Below are 22,756 nucleotides of genomic sequence, written 5' to 3'. Positions count from 1 at the left end.
CTGAATCAGAACCTCTCTGGATATGGGCCTACTGTGCAATCTGTTGTAACAAACCCTTAACACTCAAGTTTGAGAACCACCAGATCCAAGCCATTATCCTTCCTTTAGCTGGGACAATTTCTAATTTTAAATCATTTACCACATGTGATTTTTAGCACCACAATTCTATTTTTAATGCCAGTGGAAACCTAGGAGGGTTAAAGAAAAAAAATAAAAGCCATAAAAATTTATGGTAATACGTATGTATGGAACCATATGCTGCACTTATGGCAGTAATTGGAAGATTTCCTCTTTCCCCAAGCTGGAGATGTACTGGACGGGCTCTAGCTGAGTGAGCATAAAAGCCATAAGCTATTTGGCCATAAAACGTCCTTAGAGACATAACCACGATTTTTCAGTAGCTATTCTATTGAAGGTTTTACTCCCACTTTGACTTCTAAATTTTAAAACGCCTCCACTTCTGAAAAACATTTTTCAATGATTGTCAGAGTGAGGATAGGGTGAGCAGCAGCTTTATTTAAGGAAGCTACCAGAGGCTATCAGCTCCAGGTGTTTCTAAACCTTATGCAGGGCAGCCCTCAGTTTTATAAACACTGCAGGCAACGTAAGGCTTCCTATCTTTCTTCTTTTAAATAAAAGTCCTCAATACTGTATTTCAGTCCATTCCTAGGATCTGTTTCAGAGTCTCTACCACCGGAACACTTAAAAAGGCTTTTGTGGTTTGTTGAGGAAGTAAAACAAGATCGTTTTGGAGACCTTGTGTCTTCTTCCTCAGACTCACTCCTTCGTTTATACAAAAGCGTTTTCAGTCCTTTGTCGAGCTCTGAGTCATCCGTCCACTCTTTTTACTTCTAAAGTGGGCCGCTGGAGATCAACGACAATGATCTCCAGGTGTTAAACTCCCTCAGGGCGGAGGCAGGGAAGGAGGCTGATTCCCAGGCCCGCGCCTTCCAGGCTGGGGTCGGCCCCCTGGACAACCACCTCGCGCCTCTCCGTGCTCTGCCCCGGGGGCGTTCACCGCCGGCCTCGGAGGCCTGACCTTGAACCGCCTGGGTTCACAGCGGCTCTGGGAAGGCTCGCCGTCGGCCCCAGGTTCTCGGCTCCCCCGCGGCCACCAGGGGGCGGCCGAGCTCAGCGCCGCCCCGAGGAGGGGCGCCCGGGGAGAGGAAGTGCCCCGCGTTCTGGCCCGGCCCGCCGGGAGCGCAGACGGCGGCGGGCAGAGGCCTCCTCAGCCCGGCCTCCTCACCCCGGCCTCCCTAGCCAGGCCAGCCCCCGGCCCTTTCCCCGCCCCGCGCGGGCTGCGAGCGGCGGCGGGTTCCGGGTCCTGTGACCGGTCAGGCGCTGCGGCAGCGCGGCGGGGAGGGCGGCCGGCCTCGGGGAAGTTTCGACGGCCGGCGGGGGCTCCCAGGGCGCCGCGGGGAGGGCGCGTCCGGGCGGGGACCCCGGCGCGGAGCCCGAGCTTGCCGAGAGCGGCCGGGGCGCTCATGGCGGGCGGCGGAGCCGGGGACCCGGGCCGGGGGGCGGCCGCCGCCACGGTGCCCGAGACCCGCGAGCACCTCTTCAAGGTGCTGGTCATCGGCGAACTTGGCGTGGGCAAGACCAGCATCATCAAGCGCTACGTCCACCAGCTCTTCTCCCAGCACTACCGGGCCACCATCGGGGTGGACTTCGCTCTCAAGGTCCTCAACTGGGACAGCAGGACGCTGGTGCGCCTGCAGCTGTGGGACATCGCGGGTAAGCGGGTGGCCCGAGCCGCGGACGCGCGGGGACCCCACGGCGGGCAGGAGGCGCCCGTCGGGAGCCAGGGGCCGCTCGGCTGCTTTCGGTCTCCTTTCTTCTTTCTCTGTCCTCTGCCCGAACTCGCCTGCCCGTGTCAGTTTAGAAGAAAGGGACTAAACCACTTAGAAAGATGGTAAGGGATGTGGTCGCGTGGGCTCCAGGGGAATCAGGACAGTGGAACAGGCAGTAGTAGTCGGAGAATTTAAAAGCAGGACAAGGTAAATAAATGCATAAATGAATAAGCCTGGTTAGATGCCTCAGCTCAGTGTGTGGAGAGCTGTCTTGTTTTTAAGAGATGGAGGGGAGGCCCTGTGCTCCGGCGCTCTCACCTGACCAGAGGTGAGAAAGCTATGGGGGCTTTTCCCCGAAGTTTTAACTCTGAATCTTGGCAAGGAAGAGCGAAGGGCGGGGGCTGGCTCCTCTCATTCGCCTTAACGTTTCACAGGTGAGAACTGAGGTTAAGAGTGGTTGAACGACTTACCCAAAGCGACGCTCCTGGTTAGTGACACAACCAAGACTAGAAAGCAGGTTCCTTCTCGGAAGGTTTCTCATCGCCCACCTTGGGTCTGAGACACTTCCTTGTGAGTGAAACCCCATTCATAGACTGTGCTCTCATTCCTGGGGCAGGCCACCCAGGCGAAGATTTGGGAAAGTTTCTCTTGAAACCGGCACCTAGCCCCACTCCTGCCTCCCCAACCGCAATATATTATTTCCCTGGCATTTGCTTTCAGTTGTCATTTGGGAGCGTAATATCCCTGGTTGAGGGGTACCTATTCTCCTTGCTCTAATGTATGAAAACTTGAACTCTGGCTGGTGTCATGGGTGGGATGTGCACATGGAAAAAGACGTTAGCTTTGGGAAAATTTAAATATGGAAGTGGTACCAAGAGTTACCCTGTTCAGTCCTCATCCATGTTAAGGTCAGTCTGCATTAGAGCGTTTGGATGGGAGCATGCATGTTCAGGGTTGGAGAGACCGTCCTTCATCCTCCAGTTGCATAACAGAAGCCTGTAGGTGTGGCCACCCACCTGGTAGCAGAGTCAGGGACACAGGTCTGTCTGCTGGGTAGTGCTCTTGTCATCAACAGCTTATTACATATGAGAAGGTATTGACGAATTATAACTTACATACTCATTTATTTCAGAACAGGCTTCTCTACTTCGGATATGAGAATAAATTGATGTATGTCACCTCAGAGAAAGGGGGATAATCAGCCTTGGGCTCAGCTTTTTGTTGTTCTTTTTGTTGGTTACAGAAAACCAAAAGTTCGTTTGAAAAGTCATCTTTTGAAGCCAGAGGCTTCTTTCGAAACACTTCCTGCTTTTTCATAGAGCACTTATGAATAATAGTATTGCTTCTCAACAAAGTCATGGATTCTAAAGGTTGCCTTACCATGTGATAATCATTCTGCAGGAATCTTCAGTGTAGCCGTGAATTTCCATGAAGATGATTTTAAATCCCTGCCTAGGAGGATTGTTGACTTTGCCTTATTCTTCATGTAAAATAATGTGGTATTTAGCGATTAAATTATGATTGGGTCCTTCTGCAGGTAAATAAAAGATTTTTATGGCACAGTTGTGTTTTTAAGCTTCAAGGAAAAAAGCTTATATTTGGAGACTTGGGAAAGCAAAAGCATGAGTAAGAGTTTTCTTCCTGGGTATCACCTCTTTTTTCATCCTTCTTGAAGAGATCTATTTTGCCAGAAAGGGGACATAGTCAGTCTTTACCAGACTCTGGTATATAGCGGCCTAGATGGAATATCCTTGCACTTTTGCCTAAATCCAAAGCTTGAGCTTTTCCAGGAAGGAAAGCAGACCTTTAAGATCTCCAAAAGGGATTCCATCCAGCAAGTACACACCAGCAATTATCAAGATTAGAGGTAAACTTACGAGATAATTGGAAATTATTAGGCTCATCTTTTAAATAAGGCTTTCAGTGTTAATATATAAGGAAACTAAGAGCAAAAATATTGTGGCTTTAACTTAAGGTTTAGGGAGCTACATCATTAACTAGGTTTGGTTTGAATATTTGAGCTACTAGTGAATCCTAGCTCATACCATTTGAATTAAGTAGTAATGGTGTAATGAAGGCAAATTGAAGGTCACTCCGAAAAGTTCCCCATGGCTAAACATATTTGCCTTATGTAGTAACAAAGTTGAATCATATTTAATTCTCAAAGGAGGGAAATAGTCCTTGATGGCAAAATAGTAGGTGGAGCTGGCCACTTGATAAGACTAACTTAAGGTGTGGTGTTATTACTATGTAGCTTTTTTGTTGTTGCTTTAGAGATGGGAAAGGTGCTAAAGAAATTATACTTGAAAGCTTTGGCAAGTGTGACAGGCAGGAGTTATCCACATGTTTTCTGTAAATGTGACCAGTCAGTTTAAGCTAAACACTTCAAATTGAGAACCATAGTGACTCTTGGTTACAGGCCTTACAAATCCTTATTACATCAAATGAATGTAGCTTTAAAATATAGATGCAATTTAATATAATTTTTGTGTTAGGCAATTGCTGTCTTTTACTTAATATCTGCTTTAAGACTGCTGCTCAATACATACTGAAATATACTAAAATAGTGAAGTCTTTGATAAGATTTTAAAGAGAGTTTACCTAATGCATACTGAATTAGGATGCAGCATCTGATCTTCCTTTTAACGTGTATTATAGATGAATTAGTATTTGTCCCACTACTTATTATAAGCCTATTAGCAACTGTAGAATTTTCCAGGTAGGTTGAATGGCTGGTCTAGGCTAAATCTCTCTTTTTTCTTAAGTTTGTCCATTTAGATCTAATATAATATAATTCAGTCTTCATGTATTTATTGTTTTTGTAGAGGAGGCAGAATTTTATCTCTGCCCTCCTAAAGCTTTCAGCTGGGCCTGAGAATTAATGTAAGACAGATTAATAGCAGAAATTTATTTAATATAAGCTTTATGTGACACAGGAGCCTTAATAAGGAAAGGAAGACCCCAAAAAGTTCAACCTAGTATAAATGCTTTTATACTAGGTTGAACAAAGAGAGGCAATAGTAGAAAAATAACCAAACTCTATGGGAGGCTAAAGGAAGACAAAAGTTATTTTAACAAGATCTGTTTCTATAGAATTCTCTCAGCTTGACTCCCCATCTCTGGTGATGAGAATGTGTCCTTCCTTCCGGTACAGGGAGGACATCTTTCACATGGGAGTTTTATCTCCCCATTTAAGGAAGAAGAAGGGGAGATTAGAGCACCCTTCGTGCACTTGCTGTTTTTCAAGTGCCTTTAGTTCAAATAATTCTTATGCCAAAGTGGCATTTTGGGGGGTGGGCTATTCTGCCACCCTTCACTTTTAAGGATCAAAATTTCTTTATAAAAATCTGAGTAATACACCTTTGGGCCAAAGAACAAATCAGGAACAATGTATTCTGAATTCATGTAAATATTGTTTACCAAAGCATAAAATGCATGCTTGGAAGACGTTATAAATTATATAAACCATAGTTAGATTCACTTTTGATTTTTGATTCACATCTGAAAATAGAATGTTGATCTGTCTTTCTTGTTCTCTCTTGAATATTGCCAATTACTATATCTAGTGATCTCTTCTTGTCTTCTTTGATAACCCTCCAACTCTTTATGAGCAAGAGTCTGGAATATTATCTCTGATGCTTTCTTGACCTTCAGAGTATCTGTCAGTCAGGGAGTATTAATATTCAAGTTTTTTTTTTCTAAATATGAAGAAGCGGTGCTTTGAGAAATTAGTCTCTGTTATTTGTAGTCTCTGTCTTAGCACTACAGTAACTGTCTTAGGGCTTATTGGGGGCCAATTGCTTAATAACTCATTTAAAGGAATTAAAGAAAATCTTTATTACATCTGATCCGTACAATCTTGCCATCTTCAGCCTTATTCTGGCTCAATTTCTGTGCTGAATTACAAGCAAAGCCTGTCCCATTTTACATCTTCAAATCTTCCTCAGTTCGTGAGTCCTGACACACCTTTGGGTGCCCCAGTATGGACTGTGCTTTCACAATTGCCCAGGCAGCAGGAGTTTCAGCATAGCAACATATTTGTGTTATCGCACATGAAAATTCCCCTGATAATGATACGCCTGTTGCCTTTCCTCCTTTTGAATATGTTACCATTCTTAGTTGCCTCAGTGAGTCCAAGTAAGCTAAAAGGTGCTCAGGTTAAGGTAGAGACAGCCAAGTGCTGATAAGAAGTACTGAAATTTGACTTGGCTCCCAGCCATTTGCCTAATTATTCTATTGTTTGAACTGGATTATAGGCTTTCAGAGACCCCATGGTGTAAATACAGGGAGGTTTGGTAAGTTGACCAAGAAAACACAGGTAATCCACGGCACCGTACAGAGACAGGACTCGTGTCTCTGTCAAATAGCACAGTGTATTTTTGGTTCACTGGATTCAAAACAGTAGCATTAACTTTTCTCTAAATTTGCAAATGTTCTGGTCATCCCTATTTTAGAGCATATGACTCATATTTAAATAATTACCATCTCTTTATGTCATCAATCCAGAATTTCCAGTTCTTATACTTAATTATGAAGCATACTGCTTCCAAAGCAGACACTTTTTGATTGGCTGCATCACTTTTTTTGTACATTTTGAAAGACTGTTTCCAAACTGTGGACTTCTCTGAAGTTAACAAAGCTGTTTTATTGGTATATGGTTGCAGAGCACACCCTGGAAAAGCAAGGTAACAATTACAGATATTTGTCTGGTCTACTCTGATCTCATGGATTGAGCCTGAATGCCATGCGTTATTCCAGGGCTGCAATGTTATTTTCAGATATATTTTAGGAGAAATTTGATCCGTCATGTATATGTTATCCTGACCTTCCAACTTTCTTAAGATTTTGATATATAAATTTTAATGATTCTTATTCCCTTTTAAATTGTACTCAAGATTTTGTTTTTATTCAAGTGTGATGAGACCAATGCATCTGGAGACAATTGCCATTGAAAGAAATAGTTTGTTACTCATAGTTCCCAAGAGGAGGTACCATGCCATATCATGCAGGACCGTGTAGGGAAGCACCAGGGTCATTCAGGAGGCAGAAGGAGCTCGGAGAAAGCAAAGCGAGGGCTAGAGCCTTTACTGTGGTTTTTGCAGGAAGGAAAGGACAAGGCAGTGTAGGCAGGCTGAGCAAGCTTAGGATTGGATAGTTTGAGGGATTGCAGTTTGCTCTGGGCTATAGGGATGGTCCCTAGTTGTCTAGTACCTGGCCATGGGGCGATTCAGGGCAGGATGATAATGTCCTGGGCTGCAGGAGCCTGGAAGAAGAAAGCGGGTAGAGGATAAGGACTCAGGATTGGTTGGTTTGCATATCGAAGACATGCTCTCAGCAAGTTGTTTGCTCTCTCTAAGAACTAGCTAACCCTAGAAGGGGCAGTCCCTCCCCTGGTCCACAAGGCCCCAAGATGTCAAAGCATCATAAAATATAGAAAATAAAAAACCTGATTAATACATATTTCTAAGCACTTATTAAAATAGATTGAGAGAAAGTACTCTTCCAAACAAGAAAACTTTGAAGACCTTTGATTTGGAGGCCAAGAATAGCGTATCCTCAAAATAGTGAGGATTTCACATTTAATCAACACTTAAGTAATAGAGAGTGGGCTAAGTTGACAAGTTTAAGTTGTATTATGGTTGTAAAGATCTTCTCTTGGATGGTGAAAAAAGTGCTGACATATGTGGGGAGATTTCTGAAGGGTGAGACAAAAGATCAAGAAAAAGTTGCTTTAGAATTCTACTCAATTATATTTTCAAAAGAGCTTTTTGCACTTTTTGCAATCGATGCTAGAAACATGTGATTTCTTCACTCTTATTTTGAGAGACAAACCGCATAAAAATAAATGGATAACAGGGCTTTAGTTTAAGGCCCTCTGTTGGTCTTTCTAATTGACAGATGATCTTACATTCTCTTCTTCCCCATTCTTTTCACTCACTTCTACCCAGATATTTTCCTCAAGCATCTTCCGTAGTGATTTTTGATTGCTTTGAAGTTAAGCTAAATATATTGGGGTTTTTAGTGTGATTATATGGGACCTCCTCCGTCAGACTCATCTGAGGTGCTTAAAAGGCAGATTCCTTAACGTCAGCTATAAGCAGAATTGGCTTCATCTGTCAAACATCCCCAAACATCATGGTTTAACAAGAGAGAAGTTAAGTCTCTCACCTACTAAGTCTGTAGTTGAGCAGTCCACGGCTGGTGAGCAGAACCGTTCATTCTTCCTGGACCAAAGCTGACATTTCACCACTCAGCTATTCCCTGGCCATATTCTTTGTCTTTGTGGTCCAGTCAAACTATTATGACTTTGGACACAAACCAAAAAGATATTTTGATTTTTTTCCTTCCTTTAAATTGATTAAAGTCAGGTGTTATTTTTATAGTCGCCACAGAAGATGTAAATAATTGAATAAAAACAGACCTTATACTGTGACCTAAATACCACAGAAGACTGCTCATTTCAGATTAGCAAAAAGAAAAATCCAGACTCTGAACTGGCATGTATTTGGGAATAGGTAATTTTGAAGACTACTTAGTGATACTGCTACCATCTCAAAAGGAGTTTGTTTTCCTTTTAGTTTAGGTATTTAAAAATTTTTTCTTTATTCAGTTTTGTTACTCTTTTGCTTGACAGAAGGTGGTATGAGCAAAAATGGTGCTTTGTACATGATTTAAATGGCAGCTTTGCCTCTTCCCCTATAAAGCTTATTTTTCCAAGTGGAAATACATTTCCAAATGTAAGCATAGAATCCCAGAGTTAGGAAATTTTGGTATTTGACCCTCTTACATAATAACAGTTAACATTTATTAAAAGCTGTTTAATAGTCACTGTCATTCAATTTACTTTTATTCTCATTTATACTTATGATAATCTGGAGAAATGAGAATGATTCTCAGTTTACAGTTGAGTAAACTGAGACTCAGGAAGATTAAGGGATTTTCCTAAGGTCTGTACACCTGTAACTTGCAGAGTTAGGGCATGGATCCAGATATTTTTCATTCCAAAGGTTTCATTGTCATGTTATATTATCTCCCTCTCATCTACACATGATAAAAAGGAAAACCAGACAAATGAATGGTATTGTGTAAAATCATGTGACTCCTTTTACCTTCTTCATGGTACAATATTAAAATATGAAATACAGTACATATCAAATCCAAACTCATATGGTGCTAATTTGATGCATTAGCTTTTAGACTTGTTGTATCTGTGGAGAATACAGCCACTTGTTTTATGGAAAATTGCATAAGCCAGTGGGGGGAAAATGGGCAACTAGCAATACGGTCTGTTTTTAGTTACATTGTTTTATTGGTCAGTATTATGGTAGTTCTTTAATGTAAGAAAGTGTTTTTTTCTTCTAACAATACCTATAGTTTTAGCATGTTAAATATTTAAGTGTAATGCTGGGGCACGTTTATAAGGGCTTTATAAAGTAGTAGTATAATGAGTCGTTAACTAGATGCCCTAAAAATAACAAAAACCTATGTGACTACAAATTGTAACCTCTTACATATAAAACCCAAGACCCATTATGACATCACATTATTACCTGTATCAAGCTATAAAAATTTTTAGTGGATAGATAATTATCCTTCTAGAACCAATGACTGGACTTAAATTAAATTTTGACTGGGTCTTGATCTGTTACCCACCACCCACACAAGCTTGTTAGAAGCGCTTCATCTCTGAAATGCACACTGAATTTTAAGGATTTGTTTTTAAAGGACTTTATATGCACTGACTAGAAACTATACATTTTCTCCCAATCACCTTGAGCAAGAATATGTAGCTCAGTAATTCTTGGTGGGAAAAGATAAGCATTTATACTTGGAAAGCTAAGCACTAATTGTCCTATTGCTCAGATTTATTTTTCATTGTGTAATTTATATTTTGAGTTTCAAATAACATTAAGAGACATTTAGAATATTTATCAAATGGGGGCATGAACATAAAATACTGAGACAAACGTTTAAAAAATAAAACCAGTGATTAAAATCATAAGAGAAAACATCTCTGGCATGTGTTTCTGATAGCAGTTCAAAATGCAGTACTTTCCTTTTCAAATCAGAGAGGAAATACTTCCCTTTTCAAAATTTGCATGCGCTATAAAGAGATAAGGCACACTGTTTTGTGGGGTTTTTTTCCTTGATTGGAATATGTATTCCTGGAAATATACTAAATTATCTCAACTCCTTTTCAAAGCCATTAGTGTTGGATACTCCAAATATTAGATAAGCATTTTAATCCTTTTGCCAGCATATGTACCTTACAGGTCATCCATTTCAGTATGTAAAAGTCGTGCATTTTTAAATGTCTTCGAGTCTAGATGACTAACACTGTGCTCTTTTTTTCCCTTTCTCATTGCCAAGATATCTAGCTATAATCAGGGTTCCTTCTTCCAGAGAAGGAAGTAACACATCTTTTTAAAGGATAACGCATTTCAGAGCCATTTGGAATATTCAGGCAATGTGTCCACAGCAATATGGATGAAAAACCCTGTCCCTAGAATCAGCATAACTAACGCAGTCAGCAGTGGGGCACTTCCTTAGCTGCTGTGGTAAAGCACGAGGGGACATAGAGCAAGGCTGTAACTTTTGTAGCAGGGCTGTGCTGTCCTGAAGGAAGGTCACTCCCAGGCTCATCGTACCTTGGATCTATTTGGAAACACAGGGCCATGTGGAGCAATATATACTCCAGAAAATACTTGGCTAACAGATCAGACAGTACATTTGATGACAAGTCAACCTAAGAAATTTGAGTAATGTCATCTCCCTGGGATTTTATTTTCTCATCTATAAAATAAGAGAGGTTGGACTAGATGATCTGGAGTGTCACCTTCCAGTTACAATATTGTCCGTTACAGTGTTTTGTCAGGAAAGCATAAAGTGGTCCCTCCCCTTCCTGTAAGAGAAGCTTACAGCTCTGGTCACAGAAGGTGGTGTTGCTTAGCATTCTCCCCACCCTGTCTGAACTACTTCTACAGACCTAGTAAGAGGGAGGTCTCCCAGGTTCTGCTGAGTTTCCATACTGCTACACGCTTTAACTCTATACACACACGGCATGAAACAAAACACGCGCAGCTGTCTTTACATTTAATAACTCTAGACTTTCCCTTCTACCCAGTCCACTCCCACCACAGGATACAATCCAGGAGCACTCAGCATGGCAGAAATCTCCTGCTTTTATATATGTATTTGCAGAAAGTAGAATCCTAGAATAATAAAGAGTTCTTAGGCTAAACTTAAAATGGTTGATTGGCTGCCCCCTCAGAGTATTTTTTATTTTCTTTTCTAAAATTAAAAAACAAAAAAAATCTAAGAGTCTATGGAATTCTAATGCAATTCTAGTTTGGATGTGAAAGTCTTTCCCATTTGTTTGATCCTTAGCCCTTCTTTGAACCTAGGAAGGGCTGACTTCTGATGTGCTGTGAAAGGGGAAGTAGGAAAATTTGTGTTTCTCCTGGGGATGACTCAGAGCTACTGGGAAACTGCCTCGAGCAGTTAACATGGCTTTGACTTGGCTGGCCACCCCCATGGGCGTGCAACCTGAAAGTCACAGCATGGAAATAAAGTTTATGAAGATACTATATTTTCATGATGAGGTAGCATTTGAATGGCATTTCTTGATAATGTATCTTTCAAAAAGACTTGTAAGATTAGCTCACCTCAATGAATAAAAAACATCCCCTTGTTTGATACCATAATATGCTCTTTGTATCCCTGATTATACCTGACACATCATGGTATCATTTTGTCTCTTTCCTCAAATAGACTGTGAGATCCTTAAGATCATATTCACTGTTTCGTTATTTTCATCAGTGTCTAGCACAGTGCCTGGTACATAGGAGGAACCTAATACATATTTTTTAGTTGAGATCAGATCTAGATAGAAGAGATAAAAAGATATTTGGGAGTTGTACCAGCCAAGATAGACTAGGTTATGTTGGGGGGTCAACAACATGAAGATGATTATTTCTTGTGCTTTTTACTTGTCCACAGTGGAGAACAGAGGTGGGAGGGATGGTGAGGAACGTGAGGATGATTTTTCATTGGAGCCACTTGAAGACCCAGGCTAACAGGCCCTACCATCTGATACTATCATCTCCAAATTGGGGTTCCGCCTTGCTGCTGCAGGACAAGTGATTCTGCTGGGAAGCAACGCTTCCGTTCACATTTCATCGGCCAGGACTCGTCGACGGACACGACTGATTTAGTTGGGGCAGAACACTGTGCCCCTCCCTGTGTTTAGAAGTGGAGGAGGATGGAATATCCATGAACATTGGTTTTGTTTTCCACTGGAATCCTTTGTTTTAGACAATAATAAAGGAATAGCTAAAATTACCCAAAGATACAGGATGCAACTCATACTCTAGTAGCAAAGTTTACTTTACTTCCCAGTTTAACAACTGAAAGAGCTTAGCAAATCGGTGCATTTAAACCTTTAAAACAGCATAGTTAAATCTAGGTTTCACCTTGTTAGGTTTTTGGAGAAAAACCTTTAATTTTATGTTGAGATGATTATTTTAAATGAATTCGTCTTATCTTCTCCACTCCCTAATTAAACTTCATATGTTTTAGAAACTTTTGTTTTTTACTTGGTTTTACCAGTTCGAGAATATCTCTGAAGCATTAATGGATTACTTTTGAATTTTAAAAAAGAGATTATGAACTCAGTAGAATAGGAAATATATTTTATTATTCTTTTGGAGAATAAGCTAAATGCATGGACTTGGCCTTGTGATGCTGGGTCATTTACATTTGATCCCCATTGCTGTCTAGATTTGGTGATTGCAGAATCTTTAGAAAATCATTTTAGGATTAAATTTATAATACAGAAACCTAAAACATCAGAAGTGAGAGCTGGGTGGAACTTTGATGACCCCTAAAGATCTCTAAAGACAATTAGCTGATTTAGGCAGAGAAAGTTATTTCCTGGGGTAACTTGACTGTTGGGTGCTTGCTATTTGATTCTCTAGTACAGTTGTGCTTTCCTCAAGTTCATTTTCCTCTGCAAGCTGTTTTCACCACTACAAGGTACAACACATAACTAGCTAATAGTTTAAGTCTTTGCCATATGTAATTGGCACCATTTACAAAAGGATACTCAGGCTTTCATCGTGCAATACATTTATTGAGCACTTAATGATAATTCTTAGCTAATAGTTATTCAGTGTTTACTGTGACCTGGCTTTTTACACTCTTTGAACTTGAAGTATAACCTACATGCAGAGACCTTAAGTGTATACCTTCATGAATTTTTATATACCACTTCCAGTTCAAGGTATAGACTGTTCCTAACCCCCTAGAACAGAAATCATTCACTTCTTTCTGTAAACTTCCTGATAGCAATTATTCTAGGTTTTGTGAGCCACTTACTCTCTGTTGCAACTACTCAACTCTGCCATTATAGAGTAAAAACAGGCATATAATACATGAACGGATGAGGATGGCTATTCTCTAGAATTTTATTTAGCTGGATTTGGCCATGAGCTATAGTTTGCCAAACTCAGCCCTAAAAAAATCCCAGGCAGGCATTTTACATTTAACCCTTCCAGTGACCATATGAGGTAGGTATTATTTTTTATAACTTTATTGTTGTGTAGTTAACATACAATACACTGTACAATTTTATAAGTTTTGACATAAGTATACCCTTGTGAAACATTACTATAATCAAGATTGCAAATATTTTCATCACCTGAAAGCCATTTGCTCCAGCTCTTTTGTAATCCATCCTCCTGCCTTGCCCAAGGCAATCATTGATCTGCTTTCTCTTACTGTATCACTATAGTTTCTGATTTTTTAGAATTTGATATAAAGGGACTCATAGTATTACCTGTTCTCTCCTTGGTCTGGCTTTTTTGACTCAGCATAATTATTTTGAGATTCATCCATGTTGTTACTTGTATCCATAGTTCCTTTCGTTTCTATTGTTAAGTTGTATTCCATTGTATGGATATACCATAGTCTATTCATTAGTATGTAAATAGACATTTGAGTTGCTTCCAGTTTGGGACTATTAAAAATAAAGCTGCTATGAGCATTCATGAACATGCCTTTTTATAGATGTGTGTTTTCATTTTGTTTGCAAATACCTAGGAATGGAATGGGTTTGTTGTATGGTAGGTATATGTTTACATTTTTAAGAAAGTATCAAATTGTTTCCCAACATGGTTGTACTATTTTAAAGTATTATTCTTACCAGCAGTATATGAGAGCTCCAGTTGTTCCACATCTTCACCAACACTTGGTATAGTCAGACTTTTTAATTATAGCCATTGTTGTGGGTATAAAGGATCAGCTCATTGTGGTTTAAATTTGCATTTCCCCAATGGTTAATAATTTTGAGCATCATTTCTTATGCTTATTTATCATCATATAAATTCTTTGGTAAACTGTTCCAATCTTTTGCTTACTTTATTAAATTTTTTTAATCTTCTTACTTTGGAGTTTTGAGAGCTCTTTATATTCTGAGAACAAATTTTTTTAATCAGGTACAGGATCTGTATTTTTTTTTCTCCCAGTTTGTGCCTTTACTTTTCATTTGCTTAACAGTGTAATTGGCACTGTTTTGATTTGTCACATACGGTGATGTTAGAAAGCACACCCTCTGCTGCATGAGACTGTCAGGGAGCTTCGAATCCTGGCTCTGAAACCTAAGGAAATGGATATTCTAAGCCACAAGGTCCTCCTCAAAAATGCCTTGCCACATACATTTCTGGTTTTCTTATGCTTTAACAAGAAAGTTAATATGAATACAGACTTGAATATGCTTTAGCGTGGTTGGTAAAAAGAAATATTTGAAGGGATTTATAGATGATTCTATGAACAAAACAAAAACAAAAGCCACTAGAGCTTAATAGCTCTTTATAACTTCTGGATTTCTGTACGTTTACTAGTTTGGCACCCCACCCTCTATTCTAAATTAAAGGGGAAAACCATAAAATAGTGGGTTTGCATGTCTGCCTTCTTACAGGAGAGCAGTCTTGCATTTTGAATCGAAAGCGGGTTTGGCTGGAGATGTGAAGGAAAAAGGAGTTAAGAACATGAGTTCCTTTATCTCATGTTCAGTCCTAATCTTTTTGACTAGCATTTTACCCACCACACTTATCTCCTTCCTGCAAGTCTTATTTTCTTCTATTCTTGTCTCTTCCCTCCACTCCCAACTTTCTTTTTTCCTTTAGTACCTCTCTTCTCTTAGACCAAGAAGAGTGGAGGGGGAAATGATGGACTCTGTAGCTTTACGAACTGTCATCTCGGTGTTTATGGAGAATGTGGGGTACGTGCACAGAACATAAAACTGGGTAACTGTGTACTCGGACCACATGATCAGCCGCTTCTGCTTTGTGGTTCGTGGTTCTGTGTGTATGTCCTCAGTCCTACCAGTTTACAGTGCTATGGAATGACAGATATGTGTTTATAACATTATTCTTAGGGTCAAAAGGATTATGACTAAATATCGCCTCTGTCCGAAGTATAAGTTTTTAATCTCTTATTATACTTATTTCTAGGACAGGAACGGTTTGGCAACATGACCCGAGTATATTACAAAGAAGCTGTTGGTGCTTTCGTTGTCTTTGATATATCGAGAGGTTCCACGTTTGAAGCCGTTTTAAAATGGAAAAGTGATCTGGATAGTAAAGTCCATCTTCCAAACGGCAACCCTATTCCTGCTGTCCTCTTAGCTAACAAATGTGACCAGAAAAAAGACAGTGGCCAGAATACTCCCCAGATGGACCAGTTTTGCAAAGAACATGGCTTCACTGGATGGTTTGAAACCTCTGCAAAGGTGAGGTCTGCTGTGCGTTTGTTATCTGCTCTGCTGTTAATTCGTAAATCTGACCTGTAACTTTAAAGTATTTAGATGGATTTACCTGAGTGGTTTTTGGAAACCTAGTAAAAGGTGAAGCTTAGCATGGATATGTTATAGCTTCTTTCACTCAGCAGCAGGAATGCTTTCAGAATTGGCTAGTGGAGAGGTGAATAGAAGGGCAGATTTTACATTAAAATAAAAATGACTATTATTAGAGCCAAGAACAAATGACATTTTCTATGAGTTTGAGTCCTTAAATGAAGTACTTTTCATGTGCCTGGAATTTGTGGGGTATGAGGTATATTGTCAAGCACAACTATTTTTGATTTTTATAGAACGCTTAATAAAACTAAGGGACGTAGTTGTCCCTAGTGAAGTTGTAAGTCATGTGCAGACTAACAGACATTGAAAAGGTCAGAGAGGAGATGTATTCAGATGATGTTTGAAGAGTTTTAGATCAAATGTGTAGGGAAATTTGAACAAGAGGAAATTATCAACATTTGTGACATACTTCTTCATGAATAGTAGAGTGAGAATTTTTTCTTTCAGCCATTCTGGGAAGCTGGATAAAATGTTTTTTGAAGAAAAAAACACGTTGGCTGTTGAAAATCTTAACAGTCTAAATATACACGAAAGTAAAGGTGACAATACCAAGCACAAAATATTGTGCTGGAGGGGGTTTATGTACATTGGAAGTTTCACTTTAGAGGTCCAATAACAATCAGACATGAGAGGATGATGAATTATTAGCAAAATTCTGTGATGGCAAACTCAAAACCATGAATTTGATATAATCTTAACACAGTTTCAGCTTTTAGTATGCCTTCTGTGAATTTCTTGTATATATCACAAAAAAAAATGCATTGTTTCTCCAAATGACCTACTTACTTATTACCGAGTTACTTTTAGCTTTACCAGAAACTCATCCTAAAAGTGGAAGATTATTTGCTGCCACTGATGATCAGAATAATGAAAGCAAAGCTATGGGAGACTACACAAAAAGTGCTCTGAAAATATTGTGACGGTGGGGTCATTGGAAAAAATAGTGTCTGCTGAAGACAGAAGTGTTTACTCCTAAGCTAAAGGCTATTTGTTTAAACAAATATATTCTAGTATCTTAAAATTTAGTTTCATAAATAAAAAGTAGTAGTGGAAGAGAGATGAAGACCAGAGTTGCTGCATGAGCACTTAGCCAAACAGGAAGGAAGAGGTTGCAGAAGGCAAGGCTTTTTATAGAGGCACTTGTTTTGGAAGCCATGCCCTCTCTCTGCTCTCTGCATCTGTGGGGATTTGCTTTACTTCCCAGCTTTGTTAGAAAAAAATTAGTGGTATGTGTAAGTGTTTATTAGAGCATGAGATTTGGTGGAGAAGATGAATATATTACAGATAAAGTTTCCTCTTCTGGTTTTATTTGAATTAATCATTCAGGTAATAAATCCAAATTTCTCCCCAGAGTCTAGAAGGAAGATTCATAAACAACAGTATCATGTGGCCTGTCACCTGAGACTGTATAAGTCATCAGCTTCATGATATCTATGGACAGGGTTACACTCAGAGGTGAAAAGAAAAACATTCATATGTTCTGTGCCTTCCTACGAATATATTAGAAACACCTTCTGCAAAATTTCCTTAGTGGTAAACCAGGAGTATTTCAAGAGAGTAACAGTAATATAAAATTTTTGTTAAAAATTTTAGTCAAGGCTTAAAGTACTGCCCAAGTGTCACTAATACCTATGCTTCTGAGCTGGCCAGCAGCTAACTTCAAATCTGATTTCTGCTAGAATTCCAGTGATCTGAATTCTGATACAAACACAGCCAAAAGGCAAGTTTGAATTCATGAACTTCATCTTTTCACCTTTATGGAAAATAATGGATTTCCAATATGAGAATGTATGACTAATTACACTACAATATGGGACTTTCTGTTCCTAATCAATTACAATTAAATACAGTAAGAGAACATTATAATTACTTGGTATAATGGGGATGGTGGGGACTGAGGGACATTTGGGCATTTAACGATCAATACTTTAATTAAAGTTAATGCTTATCTTGGGAATGGAGTTAAAAAAAGCTTGTGTTGGTGCTAGAAAAGATACCTGAATAAATAGCAGAGGTCTTGCAGAGCTCTCACTGTCTGAGAAAGGTATAACAAATAAGGGAGAAGGCTAGAATGAACCTCGTGGTATTGGATTGGAATTGGAAAAGTCAATATATATGTATATATATACACACACACATATATAAATTCTGTATTAATGTGTATATGTGTGTGCATATACACACACATGCACATACATGTACACATACATATATGTGTAAACAGATAAACATAGAAGCAGATACCAATATGTGTATGGATACATACATATTTACTAGGTGTGTCTGCTGAAAAGGATTAGAAGCAATGACAGCACAGAACCAATGAGCTTTGCAAGTCCTTAGAATTTGGTTTTTAAATACTGTTATCCAATAAAACGAACCGAGTCTCCCTGGAGAAATGACTGATTCATTTCAGTCATTGTTTCATGTAGGACAAGGAAAGTAAAGATGTGCCTGAGATAATTTGTGGTGCCGGAAGCTAAGGAAACGCTCACAAAGTGACGGAGATGCGTCAGAAAGACACAGGAGCCTGCTTATAGGAGCTCCAAAACCTAAGACAGTTTGAGCAACAAAATAAGTAATTATTGTAATGGACTTAATACATAGAATAAAATAATGATCCATGATATGAATAAACAAATGAATAAATGGGAGAGAAGAGAAAGCTCTTCCTAACAGGAGAATTCCAAATCATAAATGGAGAAGGAATGATGGAAATAGAAAGTCACCATTAAACACAACAGTAATAATTGTTCTAGGGAAAAATTAACTGATGCCAAAATGAATAGGGAAAGGTATGGTGAAAAACAGGATATTTACATATTTGTCCTAACTGAGTACAAAGTGAAAAAGAGTAACTTTTCAGTGGAGAAGCCTGGCAGACATGACTTCAAGCAAGTGTGCCTCCTCATACACTGAAAAGGGCACATCATGTATGTCTTATTCCTGCCAACAATGCGTGACTTGAATTTAATGATACGGAAACATCAGACAGATCCAAACTGAGGGATAGTCTCTGGCCAGTACTCTCCAAGAGTGTCAAGGTCATGAAAGGCAAGGAGACTGAGGACCTGTTCCAGATTCAAGGAGGCCAAGGGGACAGATCGCGAAACACAGCTGCTCACCTGCATCAGAAACAGGACAGTGAGACAGTTGATGAAATTCGAACAAGGTTGATAGAGTAATGCTGGCACAGTACTGTCATCTAATTTCTTGATTTTGATAGTTATACTCTGGTTACCTAAGATGTTAATGTCTGAGGAATATGGGTGAAGAATATATAGGAACGTTTACTACTTTTACAATGTTTCTGTAAATCTGAAATCATTTTAAAATGAAAAGTTAAATACTTTTAAAAAGAAGCACAGTTTTTGCTATATGTTACATATCATGTATTTAATGACAGCTTATGAATCAGTCACACAAATGTTGTGATAGCTGGTGATTCCTTAGAGCATCCTTAACGGGCATCACACCCACAACATTGTTTCAGCTCAGTTTATACATGTCAACTAAAAGTCATAATTTGTACTCAGAGATGGGGAAGCGACATGTTGCATTTATCATATCTTAATGTGGTTTGAGCCCTTCAGCATTTTTTTTTTCACAATGTATCCTGAATACGTGAAGTAGATGTTCAAGGGCAGATTTTTGTTTTTGTTTTTGTTTTTATCTCTGTGCTTTCACTTATGTGGCTGGCCACCTACAGCAGGATGAAGACTCATTTACCATGGAGACAGTTCACTGAACCTCAGTGGCAGAAGTTTAAAACACTCAAAAACAGAACATCAGAAAGAGTGATCCTTTGTAAAAAGAAGAGTGTCTCAGTCACATTACTCAGCAGCATTGAACTCTTAGCAAACACTTTAGTATTGGAGCAGGAGATGGAGCTGGCGTACTTATAATGCCCCCTCTGACAAACTTTCCTAGCTCCTGGTAATACTCTAATGCTTTCCTCTAAGAATATTGATCCTGAGAATTTATCCTGGTTGTTTCTGCACTACAGGATAACATAAACATAGATGAAGCATCCCGGTTCCTAGTGGAGAACATTCTTGCCAACCACCAAAGCTTCCCTAATGAAGAAAACGACGGCAGAATTAAACTGGATGAGGAGACCGTGAAAAAAGAGAACAAATCCCAGTGTTGCTAACTCAGCGTCTGCTTCTCTCCTGCGGATGCAGCCTGATTCGGTTGGAAGCAGATTCCTGAGAGTGGATCATGGATGGTGGATATGCTGCTCTGTGAATCTGCAGGGCTGTGCCTTAAAATAACAAAGATGGCACCCCTGGGAGCCTGTGACGAAAGGGGACGCGGGTGAAGGAGTCCTGCCGGTGGCTCTGCCCCTTCACCTGTGAACACTTAGGCTTCTGTTGTTGTTGCCATCATATTCAGGATAATGTTTATGTCCTTTTTAACATCTTTTAAAATGACAGTTCTTCAGGATTTGTTAAGACTTGGAAGTTGTGGCTTTCAGTGTGAACACTGGGCTGGTAACTTTCCCTGCAGTCTCACTGTAGTTTCATGAGTCTGTATTTTTGTCTCCCGTATCCTATCCTCAAGTTCGAGGGAGGCTTTTAGACCCTTTTAGCCACAGAAAGCTGGAAGTTTCTGTTTAGCAATTTATTTTTCTAGTCAAAACTTTGGTACTTCATGTAAAATTGTTATCCTTAAATATTGTAATTTAACTAGTCCTGGCTAGTGTGGCATGTGGTTATTCCCCTTAAATACATTAAAATCCCCTTCCTAATGAGTCAGGAAGCACTCACACCACACTGGTACTCTGATCTGGTTGGTACCAGTTGGAAACAATATAAATGAACATCTCTTCTTTTCTCTCCCTAGTCCATTCTCTCCTTTCTTCTTCCTGTGTGTTTGTTTATAACTAAGAGCCTGATAGATATTACTGTTGCGGTTGTAACTAGTCTTTTCAAATCTGTAATAATAATCGTTAAGGAGTGAATTTATTTCAAAACATATACAGTTAAATCGAGATTTCTGTAGTAGGCATTGTGAAAGAAATTAGGTTGTGTGTGGTTTTATACAAAGTTTTGAACATTTAAAGTATAGTACATGAGAAACAAAGCAGGCTCACAATATTTGTATTGTCATTTAACCCAATTAAGGAAAAGAATAAATATTTTGACTGCAAATTTTGTTTTGAATTCATGTAGTTCTAGAAAGGTAATATGGGCATACTTTTCTGCCTTAGAAAAGTCTGTGTCTGTTCACTTTTGCCTTTTATTTTTGAGGGGGTTAATGATATCATGTGAAAGGTCCAACTTATCCCTTTCAAAGAAAATTTAAAAGTATTTGTGACATACCAAAGACAATGCAAAATGAGGTCTTGTACATTAAGTATGAACTTCGATAGGAAATATCTGTACATTTATTGAGCAGGGGGAAAAAAAAGACTAGCAAATTGCATTTGCTCTCACAGGTGTACTCTGAGAATGAGTCGTAACTATCACGGGCTATAAAATGTAGCTTGCCCTTCTCATGTTAAACCTGAGCCTTGGCTAGGAATCAGATGTGTTTGTGTGTTATATATTTAAGTAAATCAACTCTTTAACCTCTTTGGACACGTATTCTCTGTAGAATCAGATTTTCCTGAGACCGAGGAATAGAAAGCAGACCCTGATTTAAGTAATACTAATTTAATTAATACAACCCTCTTAAGTTTTTAAAAATAATGCATTAAATCTTGCTTTCTAGGAAACATATGTGTCATACTTTAAATTTTTTTCTAGTCTATGTACAAAGTTCAACTTTTTAACCTTTTTTAAATTCCAGAGTCCAGTAGTGTAAGTATTATGAAATATCTGTGCCCAAACCAAAATGTTAGAAATATAAAGCTTATTCTAAGTAGTCATTGAAAGACTGAATGTTCTTTTTTCATATACTGAGTTTTATTTTTTCCAGGAAATTCATCATGTTTACGTTGATTTAGCAGTGGATTCAGAATCAGTAGTATTGCACTTTCTTTGCCCATCTTTACCATATTTGTTTTCTTCTCTTAGAATAATTTTAAGGATTGACAGCACCTTAAATAATTTTTTTCTATAAACAGGGTTCTGTTTGTCAGTGTGAGGTAGTGTATTCTATTTATTATTTCCTACACTTTAGAAGTAAAACTGAGTAACTGTTTTGCTTTACTCCTAAATTCTCACTATAATTAATTTTTGCAACTTGAACATGAAACTTGAAGTGAGGGTGTTGGGGAAGGACAAGTTCTCCTCTACCCTTTCTAGGTTCTTCTGGCTGGTCTAAGAATTAAGTTGACATGAAACAGATTAACAGGAGAAAATCAAATTTAATTGCATACATACAGGGCCCCAAAAGAAAAATGAGACCCAAGGACAGGTTGGGCAATTGAGGCTTATCTACCATCTGAGAGAAAGAGAAGGGGGTAGGGGTTTGTGACTTCAAAGGGGAGGAAAGCAATTCACTCGAAGATGGAAAATGTTTGGTAAACAAGTATTTGCTCTGCCATGCAGAGACAGTGGGACACAAGGAGGAATCTGGTCTTCAGGCTCTGCTGAGTGCCCCACCACACCTGGCCCATGTTCTTTGTAGGTATCTCGGGTGCAGAAATAAGCAGTAGGCCCTTTGTCTAAATTCTTTTAGTCAGTTAAGGGGGAGGTAAAAAAAACTTCCTGAGTCTTGGATTTCTTAAAAATAATCAGCCTAACATCATCCTCATGACAAAGAGATATATTTTGGGGTGGCAAATTTTGCTCCCCTACAAGGGTAAGCTACATAAATGATTAAAGGAAAGAAGAGAATACTTTGATATTCCTTATTCACTTAATTGCTGAATAAAAACTCCTCAGCCTCACTTCAGAATTAAATAGTTTTCTGGGAATGGAGCTCAGAAATCTGCTTTAAAAAAAGTCTGGTGATGTCCATTTTGAAAACCCTGTGGAGTGGGTAACAATAGTTAAAGTGTTATTTAGTTTGAAATCTGTGTTTTTACATAAACCATGAACATGCTTAAAATGTAGCATTTTCATTTCCATTTATAAATCAGTGTTGTTCAAAAGTCTGAACT

The 22,756-nt window shown here is 39.1% G+C and overlaps 1 protein-coding gene across 1 annotated transcript; it reads left to right on the top strand.

Moving 5' to 3' along the window:
• Window positions 1-1,187: 1,187 nt before the first annotated feature.
• On the top strand, window positions 1,188-20,858 carry RAB32 (RAB32, member RAS oncogene family). The gene is made up of 3 exons (XM_036871939.1): window positions 1,188-1,734; window positions 15,302-15,579; window positions 19,712-20,858. Exons 1-3 carry the CDS (start codon window positions 1,485-1,487, stop codon window positions 19,856-19,858), a joined length of 675 nt encoding a protein of 224 aa, XP_036727834.1. The 5' UTR covers window positions 1,188-1,484; the 3' UTR covers window positions 19,859-20,858.
• Window positions 20,859-22,756: the final 1,898 nt, after the last annotated feature.

Source organism: Balaenoptera musculus, chromosome 12 (genome assembly GCF_009873245.2).
Source record: "Balaenoptera musculus isolate JJ_BM4_2016_0621 chromosome 12, mBalMus1.pri.v3, whole genome shotgun sequence".
NCBI classification, from domain to species: domain Eukaryota; kingdom Metazoa; phylum Chordata; class Mammalia; order Artiodactyla; family Balaenopteridae; genus Balaenoptera; species Balaenoptera musculus.
The sequence above is the reverse complement of the archived record's forward strand: the minus strand, read 5'-3'. Positions and strand labels throughout refer to the sequence as shown.

Excerpts from the sequence above, each read along its gene's own strand:
- RAB32 (XM_036871939.1), top strand. The coding sequence starts at position 1,485 with ATGGCGGGCGGCGGAGCCGGGGACCCGGGCCGGGGGGCGGCCGCCGCC. Across the intron at positions 1,735-15,301 it reads GCAGCTGTGGGACATCGCGG|GACAGGAACGGTTTGGCAAC; the intron begins GTAAGCGGGTGG and ends ACTTATTTCTAG. Across the intron at positions 15,580-19,711 it reads GGTTTGAAACCTCTGCAAAG|GATAACATAAACATAGATGA; the intron begins GTGAGGTCTGCT and ends TCTGCACTACAG.